This window comes from Drosophila hydei, unplaced genomic scaffold, assembly GCF_003285905.1.
Source record: "Drosophila hydei strain 15085-1641.00,03,60 unplaced genomic scaffold, DhydRS2 tig00000232-arrow-arrow-pilon, whole genome shotgun sequence".
Lineage (NCBI taxonomy): Eukaryota > Metazoa > Arthropoda > Insecta > Diptera > Drosophilidae > Drosophila > Drosophila hydei.
In genome coordinates this window covers 846434-858350 of record NW_022045690.1, presented here as the reverse complement: position 1 = coordinate 858350, position 11917 = coordinate 846434, and the positions used below count along the sequence as shown (strand labels likewise).

General features: G+C 44.2%; 2 protein-coding genes across 5 annotated transcripts; one reads left to right on the top strand and one right to left on the bottom strand.

The window, feature by feature from the left end:
• Positions 1 to 306: 306 nt before the first annotated feature.
• LOC111600178 (receptor-mediated endocytosis protein 6 homolog) lies at positions 307 to 9723 on the bottom strand. Of its 3 annotated transcripts, none has more exons than XM_023316174.2 (7): positions 9207 to 9392; positions 6975 to 7134; positions 6737 to 6883; positions 2066 to 5772; positions 1152 to 1988; positions 998 to 1094; positions 307 to 932 (listed from the first exon to the last, which is right to left on the bottom strand). In XM_023316174.2, the coding sequence occupies exons 2-7, from the start codon at positions 7119 to 7121 to the stop codon at positions 792 to 794; spliced, it is 5076 nt and encodes a 1691-aa protein (XP_023171942.2). In that variant the 5' UTR covers positions 7122 to 7134; positions 9207 to 9392; the 3' UTR covers positions 307 to 791. The 3 variants fall into 3 exon arrangements, with proteins under 3 accessions (XP_023171942.2, XP_023171944.2, XP_023171941.2); XM_023316176.2 differs by lacking the exon at positions 9207 to 9392 and adding an exon at positions 8043 to 8171; XM_023316173.2 differs by lacking the exon at positions 9207 to 9392 and adding an exon at positions 9539 to 9723 and having other exon boundaries at positions 308 to 932.
• A 665-nt stretch (positions 9724 to 10388) lies between these two features.
• On the top strand, positions 10389 to 11104 carry LOC111600199 (protein BUD31 homolog). Of its 2 annotated transcripts, none has more exons than XM_023316214.2 (2): positions 10389 to 10609; positions 10717 to 11104. In XM_023316214.2, the coding sequence occupies exons 1-2, from the start codon at positions 10516 to 10518 to the stop codon at positions 11055 to 11057; spliced, it is 435 nt and encodes a 144-aa protein (XP_023171982.1). In that variant the 5' UTR covers positions 10389 to 10515; the 3' UTR covers positions 11058 to 11104. The 2 variants fall into 2 exon arrangements, with proteins under 2 accessions (XP_023171982.1, XP_023171983.1); XM_023316215.2 differs by having other exon boundaries at positions 10531 to 10609; positions 10679 to 11104.
• The last annotated feature ends 813 nt before the right edge of the window (positions 11105 to 11917 follow it).

The following is an 11917-nucleotide window of genomic DNA, read 5'->3' as shown; positions in this document are numbered from 1 at the left end:
TTTATGACTGTCTGCGTCACTTCATCTACTCAAATGAATAAATCTTTTCCAGATTAGGAGATATTTTGATATTTATAATAACAACAAGAATTTAGATCAATATTAACAATGATGATATATATCTGGTATAGTATATATTATAATAATATATAAGAAATCTAATATAAGTACATTTTCAAAAAGTATTTTAGACAATAGCCGTTTGATCTTAGGATCGTTTTGTATACCATATAGAAGTATCGTTGGGAAATCTTGAATGAGAGAATTATCTTTTTTGTTTTTTCTTGTTTTTTTTTTTATATATATATATATATATTTTATTTTGTGTTACACAATAAGGAATATTAAGTTGATTTTCATGTTACGTGCATGCTTATATATATGTATGTAGCTAAGTGTATGTATATATGCGTGTGTGTACTATGGTACCTACTAAGTATGTACGGGTATACAAATATATATAGATAAATATTTATTAGGCGGCCGTTTCGGTAAATTTCAAATTATTGAGCAGCTGCCACGGTTGGCTAACTTGTTTGATTTAGCCATCTTGGATTTCAATATTAATAACAGTTTTAAACATTAATACAGACATATATATATATATATATATATATCGGCTACTATGTGAAATATTCATTCAAATGTTTACATTATAGAGAGTAGACATATATATATATATCAATCGCTGACTGGACACCAAGTTAAGAACAGAGAAACACATATAACTAAACTCGTTGCGATCCAATACTTTGACCTAAACAAATATCTGATTATATATATATAACAACCTAGTCCAAATAGTCCATGGTCTTGATGAACTTGACAACGGAACCAAAGAGCGTCCAGTAGAACTCATCCTCCCCGTACAGCTTTTTGCCCAGAAAGCAACTGATGTATTCCACGGTGGACAGCAGATACGGTGGATTTGCCTGGTACGGTAAATGGAGCGTTGGATTATTGCAGTCGCAGATGGTACAACTGATGTGCCACTTACCATGATGACCACATAGATGAGCACGGGCAAGATATCGTCGGCGGCTGGCACACGGGGACTGGACATACGCAACAGGCTCATGATGCTGGAGATGCAGCTGTGAAAGGAATTTTGATGTATTAATCGGAATAATCATGCTCGCATGTTCACTTACTTGATGATGCAGTTTAGCTTCTCGCGCGGTGTCTTGTAGGCGGCCATGTAGGAGAGCTGCTGCTGGGCAAAGGTCCAGGGCGCCTCGCCCAGAAATTCCTGTGCAATGCAGAGCGCTGGATGCGCCGGATGCACAAAACGCTGCAGCTTGCCAATGTGTGCCGCTAGCACACCGTCTCTGGATACGTCGGCATCCTCATTGGGAAACATCACCTGCTCGTACATTTGCTCCAGCAGGAGGCGCTCAATGGCCACACGCGCGGCCTCTCGCTGCCAATCGTCCTGCAGGCCGCTATCGTGCAGCTCCTGCAGCAGACTCTCGATAAACTCTTCGATCAGCTCCAGCCGCTCGTCGCTAACGCTGAGCTGGGCAAATTCGGTCTGGAAGGTCTGTAGCTGCGCCTGCTGACGCGCCAAATACAAACGGACGAGCGACTGCAGCAGGCAGCGCTGGCAGCTGCGCGCCTCGCCACGCAGTCGCTCCTCCAGCTGCTCCAATTGCTCGGACCGCAGCAGCAGTTGCTGGCGATGCACGAGCAGGTACTGCAGATAGCTCTGCCTACGCTGCAGATCATGTTGCAGCTCTAGCAGCAGTTGGCTATGCTGCGGCCGCTCCAATTGCGCCAAACAGCGCAGCGCCTCAGCCACATGCGATATCTGCGGCAAGCGCTGCAAGCTGGTGCACTGCGCCAGCTGGATTTGCAAATACATCTGCAATGGCGTCGCATCCAGCTGCCTCAGTGTTGTCTGTCGAAAGTCGCCGCTGTGCAGATCAGTCTTTGAGAGAACCGTGCGAAGCTTTTGTTTAACGCTGCTAAACACCACGCCAGGTATTTGCCTACACGAGGAAGACAGAGAAGGAGAGAGAGAGAGAGATATTGCATGTCGTAGACAGAGACAGCAGATGATGCATACCCGCCATTGATGGCCTGGCTATGTGGCTGGGGCATACCGTGGCCATTGCCAGTGGAATCGGAATTGGTTGCCTCGCTGGAGCTGCTGACCTTGCGCCTGTATTTGGCCAGAATGTCCTCGCTGCTATCACAGAAGTGGGCGCCAAAGCTGATGCAGCCGGCGTTTCGATCGAAGTTGGTGCTGCGATTTGAATCGTTCATGCCGCCGCCTCCGCCGCCGCCGCTACTGCCGCCATGGTTATTGTTGTTGTTGCTGCTGCCGCTGGCCAGGCGCTGGCTTGCCGACAATGTTGATGCAGACTTATTGCTGCTGCTGCGCCGATTCTTGAAGATGCCGTGTCGCAGTTTGGTGAGAATGCCGTGCTCTCGCAGATCGCGCTGCGCTCGATGTTTATCCTTATCAGCGCTGGCATCGAAGCTGATGCTCTTTGGTATAGCGCCGGTTGCCTTACTGGGCTTGCTTTGGCCTGCTGCAGCAGCGGCGGGTGGATCGTCAAACAGCTGCAGCTGCTGGGCCTGGGCACAGAGCAGCTGCAGCTCCTGCTGCTTATCATCGTCCGTTTTGGCTTGGGTGGGCAGCATGGCGTGCAGCATGATCTCGTGGTTCTCGTAGTTGAGACTCTGATGACGGCGCTCGCTGCCACCGGCCAGTATGCCATTGCGGCGTCCATCCTCGCTGGCCGTGCGCTGCTCCATGGATATACGACGATGTTGGACGCCGCTGCGCATGTGGTGTTCGATGCCAAATTTGTCCATTAGCTGCTGCACCAGGCCCGGCGGATCCTCCTTGTCCTCGCTGTAGTCACTGAAGTCGATCAGGTCATGGTGATCGCTGGCTGCAATGGCCGTCACCGATGCTGCCATCATCTGCATCTGCTGTTGCTTCTTTTTCTTGTGATGATGATGGTGATGGTGGTGGTGGTGATGATGGTGGTGGTGTTGCTGTGACTGGCTGGTTGTTGTCGGCTCCTCCAAATTGAGGCTCTGATTGGAAATGCTGCTCTCCGCCGACGTCTGTCGCCGCATACAGGCGATGCCCATGAGCGGCGTGCTCTTTCGCCCCTCCGCTCCGCTGCATTTGTACTGCTGCTGGAAGCTGCTGTCGCCGCTGTCACTGCCTAGGCCATGGTAGCTGGTGCGCACCGAGCTGCGAGCCAGCGACGAGGCTATCTGATAAAGATGCGCATCCTCGTACGAGTTGACGGCATCGAAGAAGGCCGAGTCCTCTTGGCTGCGCTCGCTGGCACTGGCATTCCCATTTCCATCGGCATCTGCGTCACCATCGCCACTGCTGCCCGGCGTCTGTTCCCCGTCGTCGAGAACAACAGCGGGCACCATGGGAGCCACAATATCGGACTTGGCGGTTATGCTGGCATTATCATCCGTATCTATTTCGGCCAGCTTCTCGGAATCACTGGCCAGCACATCCGTGCTCCAGTTGGACTCGGACCGCTGATCAGAGGCATCCAGCGATGGAGCAGCAGCTCTGGCTAGTGCCTCCACCACAAAGTTGTTATTGTCACCTGGCAGCACCACAGCGGATGGTATCAGTGGTGTGGCAAAGTTGCGTTCGCGCTCCCTGTCCCTTTCTCGCTCACGCTGCTCGTTGCTGGCGTCCAGTGTCGTCTCCGAGTCACTGGCCAGCACATCCGTCGACCAGGTGTCTGAAATGATGCTCACGTTCTCATCGCCCTCGAATTTTTTCAGTTCGAACTTGCAGAACTTATCCTCGATGTCGGAACGCGCCTTGGACAGCAACATCTTTTGCATTTGGGGCGTGGGCCGAGCCGCATGATGGGTCAAGTCACCGCCGGCACCATCGCCATCCGTCACCTGTGACGAAGGCGTGTCGCGTCCACTAATGTTGGGCGTGCCACGGCCGGACACATTGGCGGACACCATATCCGACAAATTGTCATCGTTTTCCACGTCATGCGCATCGCGTTCTTGCTGCTCCTCTAAGTCCAGAGAACTAACCACCGAATGATTGGCCGAATGTGCTGCCTCGCTAATCGCTTCCAAGTTGTCCGAGTTGCCAATTGAGGCGTCGTCATGTGGCCGGCGCATCGCATCCAAACTGCTGACATCGTCTGCATTGGAGGATGCGGCTGCCGCTGCCCCAGTCACGGGCACTATATCCTGGCCAATGCAGTTCATCTTCAGCAAATCCTCCTCGGTGAGCGGCTTCAGTTTGTTCTTGGAAGCCGCATTGTAAATGCTAAACATCAGCACACGCTCATCCCCTTCTGGAAGAGGAGTGTCTGCATCTGGCACAGTTGCCCCAGCTGCAACACTTGTTGCAATCGCTATGGCTGCACCATTGCTGGCGGCTCCACAGGAGCTGAGGCTGGTGTTGCTGCCGCTATGCGAGGAGGAGCACTGCTCCATGTCACCATTATGGCCATTTGCCGAGCTGCCATTGCCCAAGTCAACGATGTGGTTGCTGCTGCTGCCGCTGCTGTTGATGCTGATATTGTTATTGTTGTTGTTGTTGTTGTTGTTATTATTGATGTTGCTGTTGCTGTTGGTAGTAAAGCTCATGCCCTTCGCCAGCTTTTTTTTCGTAGCCTTGCCCAGACGCATGAGTCCCTTATTCGAGCGTTTACCATTCTTCTCGGGAGACACCGCTTCGGGTGGGGCCATGCATGTAGCTGCTGTTCTGTCTCCCTCCGGCTTGGGTATGCGAGATAAGATGCGCTGCAGTCGCTGCCGCTCTTCGGCGGAGACATCGTACTCGACCCGTGCGGCCAGCAAACGAAAGAAGTCCGCAAATTGCTGCAGCTCGCGCTGATTGATGGCCAACTGGCCGCGCTCAAAGTCGCTCTGCTGTGGCAGAATGGCCACAACATCCTCACCGGTTTGGCCCAGCAGCAGCAGCTCCATGAGCTGTGTCAGCTCACTGGCCTCGTCGCTCAACGCCATACGCTGCAGCAGCTGCACAATCTGATTGAGATTGTGACGCATCTGCTCGCCCACGTTGACGTCGATGATGCCCAGCAGATCGGCGCTGACAATGGCGGGGCAAATGAAGTGTGTGAAGACCAGATCAGTGAGTAGCTGCCGTATCTCGTGGTCGCTGTGACGCTGCGTCTGCCGCAACTGTTGCCCCAGCGTTTGAAGCAGCCAGCGCAACGAGCTAGGAAACAAGGCCCAGCTCTTCTTCAGACTGCGCACAAAGGCCTGTGCGTGCGCGTGCAGCTTGCCCAGCGTCTCTGCATGAAAGCGTGCCACATTGTGCTGATAATCGGAGCTGCTGGCATCCTCGCCAAAACGACGTTCTCGCTCACGCGCCGTAAAACTCTGCAGTAGCTTGTGTGGATCGACGTCGAGCAGCACATCGTGTTCGCTCAGCACCGCCATTAGCGGCTCGTGCAGGGCCGATGTTAGAAAGATTCTAGCAGAGAAGAGAGACTCTACCAGCCGGTGATAGAGACGTGCAAAGGCGCTGCCATTTGTCCGCAGCAGGCGACGCGGCTGCTCGCTGTTCATCAGCTGCAGTTCGATCAGCTCGCGCAGCAACTTGAGCAGCAGCTCCACATCCTTTGTGTTGATCGCATTGCCATAGAGTCCACTGGCAATCGTATTGACTATCTGTCCCAGCTGCGCCGGCGCCAGCAGCGACAAACGATCAGCCGTTGCCAGCGACAAGGCCAGCAAATACGGCGTATTGTACAAATAGTTGAACAGGTCCTCATAGGCAAGAGCGTGCTGAAAAAAGAGACCAAAACAATTATTCAACATCATTTCGAATTATTGATTCTTAATCAACAAGCTAAACTAAGTCGATATAGCTATACGTGTTTACATAGCTTCGTTATCTCTTCCTATCTGTTTGATATTGTTAAGAACCTATGTTGGCCTTTGAGTGTTTAAGCAGACCTCAAAATACTAAGGACGCCAATTGCTTAGGTATTTTTTTTATATAAAATTTAAATGCATAAAGAATCAAAAGTTAAAAATACTCTCTTTAAACTATGTGGCTTTGATATAGCACTAACTAGTCTACATATGTGTTTATAAGACTAAATTTATGACTTACAAACGAACGCTCTAGAGCTATCATCTAATCACATATACCGACAATGATTCGGTATACGATCCAGACTCTATAGCCATATCTAAACTAATCAACATTATATTGTTATGGAACCAACGAGTAAGACTGCCCGACTAAGATATACCCTGAAACCTGCTGCTGCTATTCCAATCATTCTACGCTTCTCTATTACATACATTTCTAATACTTTAATATATCTGCCATCTCTAGCTTTCGATCAAGAGTATGGAATCTGCCACGCCTCCTTCTGACTGATACATGCATTTACAAAAAACCAATATACCCTGAATTTGCATTTCAATGGGACTAACATACCCTACAAAAGAGCCGCCAGCGATATTTAGTTGCTGATAGTTGGCCATTTCAAATTACGACTTAAAGTTACCGACTTCCATTGTGAGCTTTAAAGTTTCCTGGATTGAAACGACTACGCATAACACAAGTATCTACGCTGTAACTGTATCAAAAAATATTTCCTCTATTCAGATCGGACGTTCTTTGTTGTCTGGGCAGCCAGCTGATATGTTAGCTCTTGGATGTGTACCACATACATATATATATAAAACATATATATATTTATAACAATGTATACTCCTTTGGCATTTAGTTACACACCTCGTAGGGCAACACCTTCTTGGCATCCACAAATGGGGCATTCTCGTAGGTGCTAGCACGTCGGCAACATAGGAACGGATCATGATCCGTTCTGGCCAGCAGCAGGTCATGTAGGTTCTGTCTTTGTTGGGCACAGATGTATGCCAGCTAGACGACACGTCGGTTGGGGAAAGAGATCGAAATGGGTTGATAAATAAATGAGACGTGACATTGTTAATAAACAAATATGGGTGCGAACCTTTGTTATTGTCGTCGCATTGGTCTCCAAGGCGGTAGTCAGCTGTGCGAAGGCCGCCTGCTCATTCTGTATGAAGAGCTGTTCCTGGCGCAGTGTCCGTGCCAGATCCATGATCTCCAACAGATTGCCGCCAGCTGAGGGCTCCATGGTGAGGCCCTTGCTGAAGTTCACCCAAAAAAAAACAATAAAAAATATTATTTCTATTCTTTGATTTGAATTCTATTTAAGATGATGACTATTCTAAATCACTTTCCATATTTTATAATTCACACTTTTTCTTAGGACTTCAAGTTCGCATTGATCTTTCAAATTGCATGACTTATTGAATTGGATACTGTTATATATTATATATAAATATTTATATTCGGAACTGTATTGTATCACAACTTTCTCTGATGTTGAATTGAAAAACTATTTGTATGGCAATTAACGCGCATTTGTGATGCCAATGGGCTGCGGGATTCAGTTACATTTATCTGATAAATACCAGTGCAGTTAGTCTACTATATACATGTGTATATCTACACACATAAATATATATTTATATATGTAATCAAACTAATGTAGCTGAACAGCATCAGCTCAAGCAAAACGTTATTGAAATGAGCTACGGCCAGAGCTTATCAACCTGTTTTGTTACTGAATTTGACAGCTCTATGATGGCGATGAGTCCAAAATTCCATTTACAAATCACAAATCACAAATTATTTGAACACATAAGATTTCAGATATATTAATACCTAGCTTAAAAATGCGAAAAACTCGCTGGGACTGAAAAATGAAATTGAAATTGGGGCAAATGATTGGAGTGCCTAAAAATAAATAAATGTATTTCGTCTTCAAAAAGAGCGAGGGAGAGGGAGAGAGGGAGAGAGAGAGATAGAGAAAGATACAGAGAGAGGGGGGAGAGGAAGAAATATATATTTGCAATGTTATTTAAAGCATATAATTGGGCCATAAATATTGTTCTCTGGGAACCTGAGTCGATTATACAAAGTAAACAAAACACGTGACGAATATGTGAAAATGTTCACATATTGCGATTATTATCTATATCTGAGAAAGTACCTGGATTGCCTCTATGTTATGTAAAACAGTAAATAAACGCGATTCGGTCTGAAGAGCTTAGATTTAACTCCCGAGCTGCATGGACATATGGTATACAGGAAAGAGATCATTAATGGCAATTTATCATAATATGATGATCAGTCAAACGCATTATATAATATATGTATACCACAATACAATGTTTTTATCTTTGAGTGAGCGTATTTCGATTGCCTGTATTCGTGTCCAAGTTCGTAATTGAACAACAGTCAAACTGGACCCGAAAATTAGTTAGTTTTTTCTTTCTTGACTTGCTGACTATCTTATCGATAACTGGAGTAAGTTTCGTTGACTTCGAGTATTAGCAGAGCTTTCCATACATAACAAATTAGATAAACGCTATGACCAATTCGCAGGTAACCGGCAGCGCAGTGACTGGGCTGCAATTGAAACTGTTTAATATATATATATGTAAGTGTAGGTGTGTGGGTATAACAGTATAGCAATATACATGTACATGTAACATATATTTTGCGAAAAATGGCAAAATTAAAGGAATGTGAAAACAAAAACCAAACAATACAGATTTAGTGCGCTCATTACACACACACACACACGAATGCACCCACACATAGCGACACAGACACCCCGTAAAGGGGCGTTTAAATGTGCCAGCAGATTGGGGGTGGCGATCTCTCTTTGTGTATATATACACACATATATATATATATTTATATAGACGTTTGTATATGTGTGCTTAAATTTGTTATTTTACGTACCATGCACTGAATACAACGAAAGCGAATGACAATCAAAGCGTACGCGCCAATCGCCAAATGAATGGAAATGCAATAGCAATCGCTATTGGATGGGCAAGGGAGAGCGACACCAAAGAGGAAACAGCGAGAATAGGCGAGCGAGTGAGAGCACGCATTAGGCGAAGGCCAAGTGCTTCTTTGTTGTTGCTGTTTTTGTTGTTATTGCTGCTGATGTCTTCTGCGTTGCCGTAAAGAAAGCCAACGGACTTATGAATGAAAGTGACGCGTTACAACAAATACAACAAGAGTGAGACAACTGCGTCATAACAAACCAATCATAATAAAGCATACGCATGTACATACATACATACATACATACATACATACTACTTATGCTAACATACATAAGTAGCAAATATCGTCTTACTTTAAACTCAGAGAGACACAAAATTAGTCCTTAGTTATTATTACTTGCGCGTGTAATTAACTAGTAATTTGACATATAATTTGTCACAATACACACGAGACACAAGAGACAAAACGAAGTTGACGCCTCCGCAGTCAGCAATACAACTGTTTTATAGCGCGTGTGAAGCTGTGCTGAAGTTGTGTGGGTTAGTTTGCCAATGTTTCACTGTGGGTTGTTGCTGCTGCTGCTGCTACTGCATGTTCACATTCACATTCGCATTCGCATGCACACAACACACATACAACTAAACAGACATATATCTTTTCGACTGCGTCTGTCGTTTTGCTTACTTTAGCTGTGCTGTATTGGATTCGTTTAATAGATGTATTCCTTAAATGTGTTAGCAATTAATAATTGCAATACAGGACTAAGTAGAAATTTAACAATAATAAAAACAACAAAAAAATTGGTACAATATCAACCACACGCGACGGTCAAATAGAAATAACAAAAACAATCAACTCATTACTTCTACGATTACATATACACTGAAGTGGAAAATAAACTACAGCCTGTTATCGATACGTTGAGATATGTCGATATTGCGGTCAGTGTTACCAGCTTTCCAAAAGCCAAAAATTCATATCAACAACAATTTAAAAAGTCTAGAAAGAACAGAACATTTCTTTTTGTTTTTATAATTATTATTATTCAAATAAAGTTATACAATAATTCAAATTTGAATAATCTGTCAAAAGCACTACCTATTTGCAAATTTAATTTAACATCGACAATATCATTGATAAAAACTCCAGAAAAACTCGTTGCACACAATGCTAAGTTCTATTTCTTCATTTGATTTTTTTTGAATGTAGTACGACCAAAATATCAACTTTTGACATATCATTCAAATTTTTAAATTTGCAGCTTGCGATAGGAAAGTATGGCTAGAGATGAGGAAGCTATATCAGTTGCGTGAAACTATCGATTAGTAAGGATGGGAAATTTTAATATTATGGGATTTTTGCAGAAGTGCTGTGACAGATAAAATCAAGCCTATTCATGTTTCAATAGATCCCGCCAACCGCCATTTCACATATTGTCCCGCACTTGACATTTGTAAAACGGCAGAGCTGGCGGGAAACTAGCCAAATAGATAACAGCGCTTGCAGCTCGGACGACTAGTGTTGTGTCTCTTTGTAATATAAGCGTTTTGCAACACCATACGTTGCTGATATTCGACAGCTGTTTGCGGTTTTTCAGTTTAGTATTTTACTGATAAATTTATTGCTGACGCTTATTTAAAAAAGAATATTAAACAAATAATATGCCAAAAGTGCGCCGCAGCCGTAAACCCCCGCCAGATGGATGGGAGCTCATCGAACCGACGCTGGAAGAGCTGGAACAGAAAATGCGCGAAGGTATGCATGCTGATGTCGCTTATTGTACTACATATACGTTTAAATATATGTATGTAATTATGTGTGCAGCTGGAATATTTGCTGAAATTAGCTTTGTATGCTTGCAGCGGAGACCGAGCCACATGAGGGAAAGCGCATCACAGAGTCTCTGTGGCCCATCTTTAAGATACACCATCAGAAGACGCGGTACATCTACGACTTGTTCTATCGCCGCAAGGCCATCAGCCGTGAGCTTTACGACTATTGCCTGAAGGAGAAGATAGCAGACTGCAACCTGATAGCCAAATGGAAGAAGTCCGGCTACGAGAATCTATGCTGCTTGCGTTGCATCCAAACACGCGACACCAACTTTGGCACCAACTGCATTTGTCGCGTGCCCAAGTCAAAGCTCGAGGAGGGCCGCATCGTTGAGTGCGTCCATTGTGGCTGTCGTGGCTGCTCCGGCTAAGCTACTAGCTAGAATTTTTTTTTAATATGAGTAATATGTAGCTTAAAAGCGTATATCAGTAATTCTGATTATTTTTTTTTACTGATCTTGACAATGAAACTTTAGTTTCTATGTAAATAGTTCACATTGTTTCCTCATTTTATAATCAATATATATATATATATATATATATATATATATATATATATATATATATATATATATATATATATATATATATATATATATATATATATATATATATGCTGTTTTTTATACGATTTTTATGTACTAGTTTATAAGCATATAGTAAAATACAAGAAACCCCCCTCGATTTTATACAAAGCAAAAAGGAAAATTTATAAATCAATTGTTTTCATCTTTTGGGCAAGTTACAGACATTTAAGTTAAGCCAGTTCTTAGCCATTCTGGGAATTATTTTTAACTTTTATCAGCAACTTGTGCCATAGATACACGTTGTTCTTATCAGCTTTGTACATGGAATCTAAATCTGCGGATATCCGACTTCCATAAATCAATCTGAAATTGATTTTATATCAAAAAAGTAATGATCAACCAGAAAATACCCTGAACTGAACAGGTTGGGTTTCTAAGCTTGCACACCCAGTACCCTAAAGTGCTGCGCCTGTTTTACCGAGCCCTAGCCTAGCCTACTACTCTAGATGTGTGTTCTTACTGCAATTTTCAATAATAACTTTGGAGCAAACTAGGCATAAACTCAAATTGTAGGTGTCCTTTGTTGGGTATTAAAATTCTATGTTCAGGCTAAAGCATTGAAAATAGGTAAAAATCGGCTTATAGTAGCACTGTTCAAAGAGCTTTAAATGCTGGATACTATTCTCCATTGCAGATTATTTATA